General features: G+C 37.9%; 1 protein-coding gene across 1 annotated transcript; it reads left to right on the top strand.

Annotated features, from left to right (window-relative positions):
* Positions 1–634: 634 nt before the first annotated feature.
* On the top strand, positions 635–4,803 carry K441DRAFT_655674 (uncharacterized protein). Its single transcript, XM_067647898.1, has 5 exons — positions 635–1,557; positions 1,607–3,413; positions 3,462–3,676; positions 3,735–4,474; positions 4,542–4,803. Exons 1-5 carry the CDS (start codon positions 697–699, stop codon positions 4,609–4,611), a joined length of 3,693 nt encoding a protein of 1,230 aa, XP_067507254.1. The 5' UTR covers positions 635–696; the 3' UTR covers positions 4,612–4,803.
* The last annotated feature ends 11,562 nt before the right edge of the window (positions 4,804–16,365 follow it).

The following is a 16,365-nucleotide window of genomic DNA, read 5'->3' as shown; positions in this document are numbered from 1 at the left end:
GTAAAAAGCACTGCAGGAACAAGCCCTGTCGGCTGATTAGGGGAGGCTGACAGAAGACAGGCGGTCTGTTCGGATAGGAAAATGCCCGCGGAGGAGCGAATAAAAAAGCATGTAGGGTTACAACAATACGACTAGGCGGTTTTTAGGACCTCGGACAGTTAGGAGAATACTTAACATCCCAAACAGGACAGAAAGGGTTGTTAGAGCGTGGGGAAGCTTGCTGCAATGATTCTTTGTCCGAGAGCGTATGTAGCCCAATTGGACCTGGGATCTTCCTTCGATATCTAAACAGATACGGCTAAGATTCCTCACGTTAATGCATATTTTATGATCTACCATTTGGGGGCCTTCTCCTTTTCTAAGCATTCAAGAATGCAAGGCGGCAGTTGTAGTAATAGCGATAGCAGAGACCTCAGCTCATCTTCTCCATAGAGTGAGTTCGCAAAAGAGCTTTCATTTTCCTGGATTTCGCTTGAATTCCGGTCTCTTACTACAATCTTGAGGAAACATCGGTGTCAGAGCGATGGTTAGATGAATTCGTAATGGGTGTTGAAAGATGACGTTCCCATTGACTGCAGCTTTGTTTGTCTTCGGCAAGCGAGAATCGAAAAGCGATAGTCGGCGTCGATGCCACTGCAGAGCAGAACCCCGCCAGTGCAAAATGCTGGATCGACTGCATATGGCTCTCCCCGGACTATGGCCCTTCGTCGCAGAGATGTAATTATCGCAATTATCATCGCTTTCATCTCCTGGGGTTTCGTCACCCATTGGGTCCCCACTCTTCGCTATCTGCCGTATGCATTCTTTGCTGGAGCTGCCAGCACCGTTGCTATCCTAGGATGGCTCATAATATCTACCTCTCGTGGGAAGCAATATCAGGAAAGATCAGGAGAGGGGTATGGAGCAAGGCATGTGGCGTTTGTTACACCGGAGACATGGAGGATGGAAACGGAGGCTCTGAAGAGGAGATCGCAGTACAAAAGGGAGCCGCTGTATCCAGCGTCCTTCGTCATATCCGATAACTTCGATTTATTGATTGACCTCATTCTACGGGATTTTGTTTCCGGCTGGTACAGGAATATTAGCAGCAGGCCGACATTCGCAAATGAGGTCGATCGAGCTGTGAGAGCCGCTTTGAGCGATATTCGGGATAGGGTTCTGGCAGTGGATATGGTAGAGATTGTAGTCTCGCGAATGGTACCACTGATTACTAGTCACATGAGGGACTTCTACGAAGCGGAGCGGGTGGTGCGAGGAAAAAGGCTCACGCGTTCTTTTACTGAGTCTGAAGAGCTTGACTTGGCAATTGCGGGAAAGTATAATGATGGCAAATTACATCCAGCAGCATCGTTGGCGTACTCGAATACAAAATTGGTCCAGCAGCAACATTTACGGGGCATAGTAACAAGACTCATCCCGAAGGTTCTTCCTAGGAGCATGACCACCAGCCCAGCTGTGATTGTATTAATTAAGGAAATTGTTGCTTGCGCAGTCCTATTCCCTGTTATGCAAATGCTATCTGATCCGGATACTTGGAACCAGTTGATGGAGGCATATGTAAGAGTTCTTTACGTCTTTACGTCACAATCCGCTGACCACAATACAGGGCCGAACAATGCTACAAGACCGCAAAACAGTTCGAAAACTTCGCGCAGCTCTTGACGAACATGCTCCGCCTTCACTGAAGTCTCCAAGGAATGCACCATTCCCAAAACTATCTCCTAATGATAATGAGCGGAAATTTGAGAGGTTTATAAGGGCAATTAGACAGACCAACACCCTTTCAGATGCTCGACGTTTCCGAAGTGAGGTAGCTAGTCAGCTCCGGCGGGAATCTGCAGTGGAGGGCCAAGATCCAGTATATATTCGTCGACTCGAAACTGGAAAACGGATCTTAGATCAAAGGGTCGCCACACTGGGGGCTGGAGGGTCAGTTAAACAAAAGCTCTCGGTACAATTGCCACAAGCACACAAGCGGACCGCCTCGAAATTTGAAAATGCTTCATTGAGAGAGGTTCTCTATGATGCTTCAGGACTGTCATGCTTCATGGAATATATGGATCGGCTGAATTTGATGTGCCTGGTCCAATTCTGGATTGTTGTTGATGGGTTTCGAAACCCCTTAGAAAGGGACACGGACGAGCCAGAGGAATATCTAGGAGCACTTCCAGCATGGACTGAATCCGATCGCGCTGATCTAGCCCAAATCAACGATGCATATTTATCGAAGGCGGAGCTAAAAATCTTGCCTCAGGCTAGGCAGGCTGTCACCGGCTTTTTGAAAGCTGGAAAGACCGCCACGCCTATGCAGTATCATGCAGCCAGACGTGCAATATTGCAAGCACAAACGGCTGTCTATGAAGAATTGCAGGAACCCTATTTTCGAAGATTTAAGAAATCAGACCTCTATTTCAAATGGCTTGCCATGGACGAGGCAACCGGTGTCACTTCCAGCCCGACTATGGGCAAAAACGGGTCACAGGACAAAAGCAAGCCGTCCTCTCTAATAGTGCCATCTAAGGTGACCCGTGCACAATCTGCCAGACACATCCTACAACCGCCTGACCTTCGAAGAGCCGTAGTCTCGTCCTCGGACCTGAAAGGTTACGTAAAGCCCGCAGAAGGAGAAGTTCCTGCACGGCGTTCCTTAGACGGCACATCACCACGAACTCCATTATTCGACGACGACTATGACAGTGATCCTCTAGCTCGCTCCACCCAAAGCCTCGACTCGGATATAGAATCTTCCCGAGCTAATGCTAACGATGCCAAAGTTGTTGATGCCATGCAAGCAGCGTTAAATGACATCATGGAAGACGAACCTGATAAGAACTCACTCTTCTCTGAACCAAGCATTACCTCGCCACAAGACAATGACTCAATGAAGGGCTCTCTCGAATTACCGCAACCTGTCCCGCCGATGCCACCGATCCAGAAAAAAGGAAATGCGAAGCCAAGCATTGCCTCTCTTGGGCTCGTTGGTGAACCATCACGTCTAGGCGTCTTCACGGATGATGATCTCTTTGGCGAGGAGGAAAAATTTCTTGAAGATGAAGTTGAAGATTCAGACGTCAATGAGAAAATAGAAGAGGACGAGATCCACGAGGCCGCGCCTGGCGATTTAGGTTTGGCTGAAGCTATTGACGCACTGAGTTCAGATATTGAGAGATTGGTCACTCAAGAATCGATCGTGGACTCGCTGACTACGAAGGCGGAGTTGACGAATAATGCCGCTGAACTCAGAATTCTCCGCAAGTCAAAGGCAAGTTTAAAAAGGGAAATCCAAAGAAAGGAGTTACAGAGACAGCAATATATTGTTCAAGAAAGTGACAACAGCTTATACGGTCGTGCAACTGTGTTCATACAATCTATTATCGTGGGGAACGAGGAAGACGGTCGTGAATATGCAATGTGTAAGTCAAGCTCCATTCTATAGCTGTAGCGTGACTCATTCCTTTTAGACATGATTGAGGTCCGTAGGCGAGCAGGAGATCAGATGCCTGCTGCAACATGGGTCGTCACTCGAAGATACAGTGAATTCCACGAATTAAATAAACGACTGCGAGCAAAGTATCCCGAGGTTCGAAACTTAGAATTTCCCCGTCGACAAATGGTCTTAAAATTGCAAAAGGACTTTCTGCAAAAACGACGTCTAGGGCTCGAGAGGTATCTTCGTGTATGTTGCTTGAATTCCTTCCTTCACCATGATACATCTAACTCATTATCGCGTGCAGGAACTTCTTCTTATTCCGGCCATTTGTCGCAGCCGAGACCTTCGCGCTTTCCTTTCGCAACAGGCCATATCGGACTCCGATTTGAGCTCTTCGCAATCTGATAGTCGCGACTTTGTCACCCGGATCTACAATTCAGTCACTGATGGTATGGAAGAGTTCTTGGGCAACATTCCAGTCCTCGATCAGCTCTCCGTTGCGGGCCAAAATCTCATCTCCGCCGCGACTAGTCAGTTAGCCAGTAACGGCGTTGCGGCTCCTATCATCCCTACTTCTGCCGTTCTTGGCACCGATCCCACCACGGATGCAGAAGCAGAAGCAGAGCTTCGTGCTTTTGAAAATCGGGAGTTAGAGCCGTTCGTCAAACCTATTTGCGACCTCTTCCTTGAGGCATTTGAGCTTAACCGTGAGAGCAACTGGCTGCGTGGCCGTGCCGTTGTCGTTGTCCTGCATCAACTTCTTGGTGGTACCATTGAACGCAAAGTCCGCGAACATGCAAAGCTTTTTCTTTCCGAGGAAAATGTAGTTAAATACCTCGAACTCATTAAAGCGACAATATGGCCAGGTGGAGAGATGAAGGAAGCCACAGTGCGCGGCTCTGCAGAGAAAGTAAGGAGCCGTAAGGAAGCTGGACTCGTGTTGGCTACCCTAGTGCCCGATTTAGCGGGTAGTGTGGTTGGGAGAGCGAATGCGCAAGCGGCTAGTAGAAGGATTTTAGCGACGGTTAATAATCAGAGGCTCAAGTAAGTTGCTTTTAGGTTTCTTTCATTTAACATCTGCTGGGTGTCTAATATTATCACGGTCCTATAGCACGCATTTAGCGTTCACGCTTCTCGATGAATTCGTGCAAGCAATATTTCCAGATGCTACGGAGAGGTGAGTTGATCGAACTGCATCAAAGGCGTTTGGGACATTGAGATGGTGGAATTTTTTATTTTCAAATGGTTGGAATACAGTGACTATGCTTTCAGCAGCATTTGCATCGGCGCGAGTTGGGAAGGATGGGACCAATGGATTCACAAAGCATACAAATTATCAATACGCATTATTAGGTTCTGACGCTTTGTCAGCCTCTTCAAGTGATCCCCAACGCTAGCGTCAGCCAAGTGTATAATGATGATGATGTTTATTCCGCCCGGAGGCACTAAGCCTAAAGGGCACTAGTACTATATTACATATTTTCGCTCCTTTTAGTCTCGCCATATTCTCGTACAAGCCCGTACATATGCCTTACTCAGTACTCCCTAGTGTTACTAATACCTTATTCTGCGAGATCTCGTGGGTGGTTAGTAGCAGGTAGTCTTGGGGGGCTGTTCCTCCAAGTGTTCATTGTCCTATCTTCGGCGATTAAAGCAAGATCTGCTAGTGGCACAAGGGTGCGTGGTGTAGGTTGGTCGAAGTGTAAGGGGGGGGGGGAGGGTTTAACTGTGGTGGGTGGGTTATTGATCCGGTTCTGCCTTAAGTCGTCCGGTGGCTATTGTATATTTTACTGTCGTTTGGACCACGTCCACGTTTAGTGTCTACTGTCTAGGGTTAGATGGCGCCTTGCCCCTAAGGTAGAAGGATAAGCTGCCTCGTCTTATATCTGTTTGCTATAGCATTTATTCTTAATACGCTATCTATTTTATATACCTAAAAAGGAAATATTCTACTGTTTCTCTTACTTATCCGTAGTTATATTAATCTAATTCTGCCGCTCTAATCCGGTGTAGATATCTATTAAGTTGTATTATTCCCGTCCGTAGTTAGGCTAACATATTTACCTCTTCTCGCTTAAGAGAGTTATATAGCCTACGGGTATGTTTACCTAGTAGCGCTATATCTATTTTTCTTAAGTACCTTCCTACTCCTTCTAGTAGTATTTTCCTACCCCACTGTCTTACTCTTGCTGTATTAATTATTGTAGCCTTGGCCTAGTATTATTGTCCTTACAGTAGGCGTCCTTACGTAGTAGCCCGCTATGCTACTTCTTTTACCTTCTTACCTAATACGAACTCCCCTTATATTAGGACCCATGCTATAAGGACGCAGTTACTTCTTTGCCTTAGCGTGCGGGTTATATTATAGATCTATGCAATACTTATTTAGCCGGACTAGTGCTTAGGTTAGCTAAGCGCTAGTAGTGCTGCCTAATTACTAGTAAATATAGTAATCTATCTCCCCTATAGATCTAGTAGTAAGCGTCTTATCGCTAATAATATTGCTATTAGTTTAGCCGTGTATAGGTTCTGTTCTGCTCTTAGTTCTAGTGTAGTTAAGTATATAACCACTTCCTTGTTTAGTATATTACTAAGGGTATCGTAGATAACACCTCCCATTCTTACTATGCCTCTCCTCCCAGACGAGCTTATTGCGATCTATATACCTTAAACGAAGTTAGCGGCTTTAGTTGCCCTATCTTTATCTAGGTTAATACTTATAGGTAGTCAGTCCTCCCATAGTGGTACTACGTAAGGTTAAATAACCTTTATCTTATCTATTAGTGTATATCGGTATGTATAGGCTATCTTTTATAGTAGGGACGTAAACCTCTAGAGCACCTTTATGCGGAGCCTTAAGAGCGGGTTCGTTTTATATAGCGTATAGAGGTTAACCCATAGCTTAATAGCCCTCTTTAAATGCTGCTCGCGTACTAACCATATACTTGCTTCGGCTTCCCTAATAACTATAGCTACTATATAGAAAGTTCCTATAATTGCCTACGCTCCAATTCTTTATACTTTATTTATTACGGCTATAGCGGAACCCCTATAGACGTGTATCCAGATATTTAAGGCGTAGTCTACTACCGGCGCTACCGTTACCCCAAATAGCTATCTTGCGGTTAAGGGGGATACCATTCGGAGTCTCTTTAGTACTATAGCTGCGATAAGGCCCTTAGTGGCTGCTTTTATAATATATTACTTATACCGAAGCTCCGCATCTATAACTACCCCTAGAATCTTAGCTGTATACCCTAGTATAATTGTTTTTCCCTTAATTATAAACGGGGTAGTATTAGTTAGTAATGTTAGCGGTTAGGTTAGGTTATAAAAATAAGGCTAAAACCGATCCAAAATTTGGATTTAGGCTACTAACCGGTTATATAACTGGTTAAACCAGATTAACCGGATAAAATATATAGATTTTAGAGTAATATAGTGTATAAAGCGATAAAGGTGCTTAAGGAAGGTACGGAGGAGTTATATAAAGTAATAAAATAGTATATAGAGATCCTATAAAGCTTGCAGGACGTCAGCAGTAATATTAGCGATTAATAAGCAAATTAGAACGTCGTACTTACTATTACAAGTCTTGGCATGGTGTTAAACGACGATTAGTTGTTAATTATAAAACAATAAGGGCAGTATATGGGCAGTAATAAGGGTAACGCGATGAGGGTAGTAATAAGGGTAGTAATAATAAAGGCGACGCGTTATAGGCGACGTAATATAGGCGACGTGATAGGGATAACGCGGTTAGGAATAACCACCTTAACTTTATTAACTCTATTAAATTAACTACATCTAATTAATCTAGTTATCTATAAAGCCTCAAACGGATTAACTCGGGCATTGCTATACGGCAATTTTAAGCCAATAGACGAGGCTTAGCTCCCTTAGGTAACGTTCGCCCTTACCTAAATCTTTACTACTAAGGCCTTACTAGTTCCTAGTTACCTAGTTATCGCTAAAGCTTTAGAACCGATCTAGATTAAGCCAATAAAATCGTCTAACTAGTTAGGATTTAAATTTTGGTATAACCGAACCGATCTAATAAAGTAACCTAACTAGTAATATTACTGGTATTAGTCCGCTCCGTGTTTCTCATAAAGTGCACTAATATAGTCTTTTCTCCTTTAAACATTGCGCCGCTTCGTTTCTCCTAGTTTATTACTCTATTAATAATAGCCTAAATACCTTTATAGTTTGCTGCTACTAATAGTCCTATAACCTATACATTATAGTCGTCTATAAACGCTATTAAGCCTCTATTTATATAACGGAACCTTATAGCAAGAACTACAATAGGCTCGTTAATAGGCTAGGTATATAAGAAATATAAGTATAAAAGTTAACAACGTAATAATAACTAGTGGAGTGGTTGCCTAATAGATTAACTCTAATTGTATTCTAAGAATTACTACAAAGAGAGAACTATCTAAGTAGGGAACGTGGTCCTTTAAATACACAACCGAACTCTTAAGAAATCCCTTTACTCCGTTGCTCTATTGCTTTGTCGCTCTATAGCAACGTAGCAACGTTTTAATGTTTCTACGTTCCTTATTATATAACCTTAGTTATTATTCCTCGTTATATAGCTTTATGGGTTCTATCCTAGACTATACCTTATTTATCTAATAGGCTGCTTCTAACTTTTCTCTAAGTAGTTATAATATTGTACTTAAAGCGTCTGTAACACTATCTCCCTCCTTTTTATCTTTGTCCTTAAAGATATCTAGCATCTCTAAGTTACTTACTAGAGGTATAATGTCCTAATTATTAATTTAATTTTCTTTATTTCTTAATATGCCTCCTTTAGCTATATCCGTTTATTATGCTTATACTATTTTACTAATCTAGTTATTGGGTAAGGTTATGCCTTCCTATTCTCGTTATGCAGAGAAGAAGTTAGTGTATGTTATAATCGTGGCTCCCTTTAGTTGCCAGCCTTCTTTCTGCGCTGAGTGTACGTAAGCGAATATGCAATTGTCCTGCGATGTTTAATCTATATCTAATGCTAAATATACGCGCTTAATTATTTTAAAGAGTCGCCTTATCCCTCAATTAATTTATCTTAGGGTTTTAAGTTTAATTGGCTGCTGTAAAACTTAATAATGAGTTGTTAAGCGCCCTTAATAAGCTCCGTTGTCTTTATACTAAGGAAGATTAAATTCTTGCTAAGGAGACCTGCGTTTATAAGGCTTGTGTAGCAGCTTACGCTTATCTCCATTGTCTTAAGAAGGTGTATAAGAAAGTTTATTCTTATAAGTTTTATTTAGTTAAATAGGGTCTTACTAAACTTAAGGCGGAGGAGGCTAAAACGGGTTCTATTCTAATAGAGAAGGAAACAGAGTTAAATACGTTGGCGGTTAATTCTTCTAAGTCCCCCTTAACTGTTTCGTTCTTTGGCGAGTTATTACCCTTAATACTCCCTAACCTATTTTCTTCTAATACTCCTATACCTTTCCTATAGCGTTCCTTAAATTCTCTAGTAGCTCCTAGGTAGTCTTAGTATAGCCTATTCACTTAACCTCGTACTATATTTCGTTATTAATGTCCTTATAATTAACGATCTTTAAAACTTACTATTTATTTTCTTCTTATCCTCTATATATATCTGCTTTATAAACTAGTAGCTTAATATTTCCGTGTACTAGCTTTAGTATTGCGATATACTATATAGGGTAGATCTTTATTTTGGCTGGTAGGTTTAACTTAAACGTAACTAGTGAAATTCTTTTCTTAATTTTAAAAGGTCCTAGTCTAACGTAGTCCAATTTCTTACTTAGTTATTAACTCTTAAAATTTTTATATAGTAGCCACACTTTATCTCCCTCCTTAAGATCTGGTCCCTTAGATTTCTTAGCATTATAATACCTTTTTATTTTCTTTTATACTTTCTTTACTAATTCTATAAGGTCTATATAAAGATTTATTAATATCTTTATTCTCTCTTTAGCTATGCTACTCGTTTTCTTCGCTTACCGTAGTAATAACAATGTTCTTGGCTTATATCCATAATTTACCTTAAATAGTAATATACCTATCCCTTTTTAAGGTGTTGTATTATATGCGAACTATATAACTAGTAATAATAATACCTAATTATTCTATACATAATTGACATAATGCCTTAGATACTACTCTAGCGTCTAATTTAACCTTTCCGTTTGGCTGTCTGTCTGCAGATAATATGCGGTAGAAGTTGCTGCTTAAACTCCTTACTTCGCTAAAAATACTTCCTAAAATACTACTATAAATCTTGGATCTCTATCTAATATAATCTTACTTAGTGCTCCATATCTTATAAACACTTCTTTAACGTAGATTCTAGCAATATCTTTTACTAAGATTTCTTCTGTATATGCTATAAAGTATCCCCACTTTATAAGCTTATCTACTATTACTAAGATCGCGTTATAATCTTGTCTAGTAATAGGATCTTTTAATTTTGGCAACTTAATAATAAAGTCCTATAATATGACCTCCTATAGTCTCTCTGGTATTTTAATAGGTTATAGCCCCCTATATAGCTTATACCTTATTAGTTTATTCCTTTAGCAATCTAGATATTCTTTTGTGATTTTTCTGGCTATCCTTTAGATTCCGTCAATAATATACTCCTCCTAGAGTCTTAACACTAAGCTCTTAGCTCCATTATATCCTTAGGTTAGTCCCTTATAAAAGTCCTTTATAAACTGCTCTACTATGCTTCTTAGGATATACTTTACTTCTTAATTTTCGTATATATCCGTCTATAGATCTTTTAGCTATGCTTTTAGAATTCTTTATACCTAAAAGCTTTTTAGTGTCTTGTAGACTTTCTCTAGTTTATTATCTTCTTAAGTTACTATAATTTTTAGATAATTATACCTAATTAATCCGTCTGTATCTTTTCGTAATAAAGCCCCTAATGGCTTTCCCTTATTTTATAGTTTAGCTTTACGGCTCAGAGCATCTACCCGCGTATTGTCTGTACCTTTAGTATACTAAATCTTAAAATAGTATTCTATAAGCATCTCTGCCCATCTAACCTGTCTTTAGTTAAGTTCCTTTATTATTAGAAATCCTATTAGGTTTTTATAATCCGTCTTAACTATAAATAGTTTTTCTGTGCCTTATAAAAATGCTCTCTATTTCTTTAATGCTATAACTATACCTAACAACTCCTTGTTATAGATGTTATAGTTTAACTCTAGTGGTATTATCTTCCAACTATAGTATATTACTAGGTGCTATCTATCCTAATACCTTTATATAAAGTACGCCCCTAATATATAGTCTAATATATCTATTTCTACAACCGTCTCTAATCCTAGTTAATAGATCTTAAGAACTAGCTCCTAGGTAAATAACTCTTTAACTTTCTTAAAGAGTTCTCTTTACTCCCCTTCCTATGCCCATAGTTCTTCTTTCTTTATTAACTATATAAATAGCTTAATATTTTTTAACCACTACGCTATAAACCTTCTACAGTAATTATAAAACCCTAGAAACGATTTTAACTATATAACGTTCTCTAATTCCTACCAATTTACTATAGCCTTAATCTTCTTTAGATCTATACTAAGTTAGCCTAGTTTAATAATAAATTTAACAAAATCGGTCTTTCTAATAAAGAACTCGTATTTCTTAATTACTATTAGTATCTATTCTTTTTATAGTCTCTTTAAGACCTATTTAACATATTCCCTATATTCTTCCTTAGTCATTAAGTAGATAATAATATCATTAAGATATACTATAACAAATTTATCTAAGTATTCTCTTAATACATTATTAATACGCTTCTAGAACATTACTAGTGCGTTTATAAGCCCAAATTATATAACTAATAGTTTATATAGTCCTTCCTTTGACCTAAAGGCTACCTTTTATTTATTGCCTTCCTTAATCCTAATCTAATAGTACGCCTATTTTAAATCTATCTTTATAAAGATTTGCGCATTGCCTATCCTATCTTAGATTTTGTTAATTAAAGGTAAAGAATATCTATCCTTTCTAGTAATGCTATTTAACTATCTATAGTTAATATACAGCCTTAGTTTACTATTCTTCTTTAGTATAAACAGTACTGGATAACCCGTTAATAACTGTAATAGTCTAATATATCCCTTTTATAGATTTTCTTAGACAAACTCTTTTAATACTCTACCTTCTTCTTTGGTAAGCTTATAGATTAGAAAGAACCTTAGACTTATTCCTAGTTCTAACTCTATTTTATAGTCCTATACTATATATTCTAACAGCTTTTTACTCTCTAGTAACCATAGTTTCTTACCGTACTTATGGTATCTCTTTAGTATATAGCTTAGTCCTTTTTCCGTTTCTTTATAGGTTGCTCCTACTTAGTACTATACCAACTTAGCTTATTATCGCATTTTATAGCGTTAAGTATCTCTAATATTAACCTAACCTATAATCCAATTAATCCTTAGATTATATTCCTGTAACTAAGGCATATTTAATACTACCTCATCCCGTCCTAATAGTAGGATATTAAAAGACATCTTAATTTGTCTCTCTTTAATAGTTATTTAAATAGGTCCTATTTTAAGATTAATAATCCCTCCTCTATAGGTTATTAGATCTCCTAAAATTATAACTAATAGGTAAGGTTACTCCTTTTATCTATAAGGTAGTCCCATTCTCTTAACTGCTACTAGTAAGATATAGTTCCTTATTACTCCACTATTTATTAGCGCTTTAAACTGCTAATCTTACTAATTAACTTATAAATTTAGGTGTCGTCCTTAAATTCCTTTAAGGGTCTAAGGCTCTACTACTAGCTCCCTCTGGTCCCGTAGGCCTTTACTTTTCCTAACTATTAGCTGCTTAATTCTAGTACACTTAGCTCGTTCTTTAGCTAATACCTAGTTCGCTTTTTATCTTTAATATACTATAGATACGTGTTCTCTAGGTATTCCTACTACTATTATCCGTTTAAGCATTCTTCTATAAGGAATCTTCCTAGTTAAAGTACTAAACTTCCTTCCTCTTAGACCTCTGTTGGATGCCATCTATATATATATTTAGCATTCCTATACTATTACTTATCTATTATCCAGTACATCCTTATAGGGTATTTCCAATTCTTTTCTTTTGGATTTTTATATATTTCGTATATATTATTTACGCACGTAATCTATAATATTGTGTAGTATACTAGGTGCTTTAGGTTAACTCTTAGCTCGTCTTTATCCCTAAGTTTAAACCTTTATTATACTAATCTAAACGTTGCGACTTTATTTACAGGTACTAAGATGCGCCTCTTACTTCTCTAGTCCTCTAAACGTTCCTCTAGATCCTTTAATATTATAATTAAGGCCCCCTTAATATAAGTTATAGCCTTCTCTATAATCGGGTGGTTTTAAATAACTTTCTCGTCTAACTACATATAGAAATCTTCCCACTTATTATTATGTCGTTATCTATACCACTTTTAATACAGCTGCTTAAGTATATATAGTCTGTCCGTAAGGAAATATCTCTTTATTACTATGTTATAACAGCCTTTAGTATGTCGTTCCTTAAACCTAGTAGAAATCCCTAAATCCTCTTCTTATTCTAGTTTGATAAGCCACTTAGCTCTTAATATACCTACTCTTAGCCTATTAGTAATTCTTTATACTAGTGCTCTGTCCCTTATATATCCCAATATACTAAATCTCTTATCTAGTTTCTATTCTTGCTATATAATAATTCTTTACCTAAACTCTTCTATAGTTTCTTTTAGTTTACGCCTTACGCTCTAATTCTTAAAGTCGTCTTACTTCTTGATTTTAGTATTAACTTTTCGATCTTTAGGCTGAGCACTATATTTCCCTAGTAAGTCTTCTAGGTCTATATATCTGTCTCCTAGCCTAATCACTATTTACGCTGTAGATTCTTTAATCTATAAAGAAGCTCCTAGCCTCTTATTTATAGGTGTTCTAATTTACACTCTAAATTCTTAACCCCTTAGGTTCTTTAATCCTAAGCTTACTTCTAACTTAAGCTTAGCCCCTACCTTAGTTTAACTAGGCTTAACTAGTGTCCTCGTCTTGTCTTAAGAGTCCTAGATCTCACTTATCTTGTCTTAAGAATCTTATACCGTTAGGAATTCTTATCCTAAGCTTATTTGTATATCTTTAAACTAAGCCATTACTCTACTTTATTAGTTTCTGTCCATTATAGGTCCTTAAGCTTACCTTATCTTATCTTAAGAATCTTAGTTATCTCTTATCTTATCTTAAGAATCTTAAGCCTTTAGCCTTTTACCTTTATTAAGTACCGAAGTAGTTCGCTGTCCTACTTCTCTTACGTCTCACAAAGCGATAGATATTGTATCTAGTAGGGTTTTAATCCCTACTAATGTTCCTTATTCTATAATGGAATTATCCTCTACTTTTAGTATAATATCTCTAAGGTCTACTTACTCCTAATAAGCGGCCCTTATTGCCTTATCATCACGGAATATTTCGCTTAGGTTAAATTTATCGTCCTTAATATCCAATCTGCGAACTGGTTTATTGGTTCCTCTACATCCTATAGGTGCTGGCTCTTATAGCTAATAGCTTACGCCGTACTTAGCGTCCTTATAAATTTGGTATATATTATTATAACAAAACATAAAACTTCTAATTAAATATTCTTTTATTCCTTATAGCACATTATTATCCCTCTATACATATATATCGTCTACTAGTTTTATACCCTTTACTATATAGTAACTCTGCCCACTTTTACAGTCTCTAACGTAATAACCCTATTTTCCGTAATTTATGCAAGCTCCTTCTTTAAACTATTTCTCTTACTATAGAGTCCGCCTAAATATCTTCTACTATTAAGATCCCTAATTTAGCCTCTACTCCTTAGACCTTTAATTACTTAATCCTTGCCCTCTAGGTTTTTATAGTTTACTCTATCTCTTATAGGCTTCTTTAGTACTACTTAGGTCCATTAGCTCTGCGCCATACTATAGTTTCTAACTTAGCTTTTATTATTGCGTACTCTGCGCCTTATATAACTATAAAACTTTATCCTAGCCCTTCTTAGCCTATTCCCTTTAGTAGATCCAATTATTAATCTTAATTAACTAATTTATTAGTTTCCTTAGGGTGTCTGCATCTTCTATTAGGATAATTACGTCCTAAACTTTAGCCTTAAGTCCCTGTTTATACTATGCTATAAGCGCCCTATTATTCTACTCTACTTATATTACTAGTATCTAGAACTATATCGTATACTTAATTACTAAAGTTCGTTATATAAGGTTCTAGAGTTTTCTTTCCGCTATAGTTATTTCTTCTGGGTCTCTAAATATCTGCATAAGTCGTTCTATAAATCCTTCCTAACTTAAGAACATAAATCGCACGTCTTAGTTAGTGGTCGTTATTCCGTTTACCTATATCTCCATAAGGTAAGGTTTAAACTACTTAAGTGCTTTTCCTAATAAGAATAGTCCTGCGTAGGCTATCCAATCCACAGGTATAGGTAACTTTGCTCCCTTTTATAAGACCTTAAAGTGCATCTGCGTAAGAAATCCTTTAAGCTTTAACCTCTCTCCTATAAATCTCTTAATTAATAGTAGCTTAATCTTCGCTGCTTCTATCCTATTAAGTCTTTCTTCTAACACTATATTATTAGCTGTTAGCTAGTTAACTATTTCCTATAGCTGTCCGACCGTTATAGGTTGCTATAAGTTAGTATCCGCTATACTAGTATTACCTCCTGTCCCTAAAGTAGTTGCTGCCATTAATAGTATTATAGTGGCTGCTTTTAGTGGCATGTTATTTAACTTTTTATATTAATACCGTAACTAGGTAGTAATTATATAACGGAACCTTATAGCAAGAACTACAATAGGCTCGTTAATAGGCTAGGTGTATAGGAAATGTAAGTATAAAAGTTAACAACGTAATAATAACTGGTGGAGTGGTTGCCTAATAGATTAACTCTAATTATATTCTAAGAATTACTACAAAAAGAGAACTATCTAAGTAGGGAACGTGGTCCTTTAAATACACAACCGAACTCCTAAGAAATCCCTTCGTTCCGTCGCTCTGTCGCTCTGTCGCTCTATAGCAACATAGCGATATTCCGACGTTCCTACGTTCCTTATTATGTGACCTTGGTTACCATTCCTCGTCACATAGCTCTACGGGTTCCATCCTAGACCGTGCCTCGTTTATCTAACGGGCTGCTTCCGACTCTTCTCTAAGTAGTTATAACATCGTACTTAAAGCGTCCGTAACAATTTGCATTAAGCCGGTGCTAGACTAGGTCAGCGTTAAAAAAGAGGAACAGTATTAGTGAGAGTAGCGATCCTTACGGTAGTCCTACTTATAGTAACTATTGCTGGTTAGAGGTATGGCCGTTAACTAAGATAGTTGCTATATAATTAGAGTAGAATATATTAATCCACCGCACTAGTACTGGTGGTATACCTCTTGCTATAAGCCTCTATAATAGCCTCTCTTTATATACTCTGTTATATACCCCTTTTATATTAAAGCTAATAAGGCTAAGCATCTTCCTAGACCTCTATGCGTTATATATATATTCTTATAATAGCAGCAGCGCCTATTTAGTAGAGCGCTTTTTTCTTACCCTAAAGTAATTTATAGGTAGTAGTCCAAAGGTTTCTACCGCGTGCGATATTCTCTCGGCAACTATAGACTCCAGTATCTTGCCTAACGTAGAAAGTAAAAAAATAGGCCTCTATGCCCTTACCTTTATATAGTCTCCTTTATTTAGCTTCTTAAGCGGTATAATCTTAGCATTTCTCTATTAGCTAGGAAGGTTACTCTTATTTAATAAGGTCTAAAAGAGGAACAGGACCCTATCTTTTATTACTAGCCATATCTGCCTCTATACTATCGCTAGTAGGCCGTCGTCCCCTAGTGCTTTCTATGGCTTTACTGCAAATATCTTCTGTTTTACCTCTTCTA

The sequence above is a fragment of the Cenococcum geophilum genome (genome assembly GCF_001692895.1).
Source record: "Cenococcum geophilum 1.58 unplaced genomic scaffold K441scaffold_9, whole genome shotgun sequence".
Lineage (NCBI taxonomy): Eukaryota > Fungi > Ascomycota > Dothideomycetes > Gloniales > Gloniaceae > Cenococcum > Cenococcum geophilum.
Note: the sequence above shows the minus strand (reverse complement) of the source record. Positions and strands in the feature narration are given on the sequence as shown.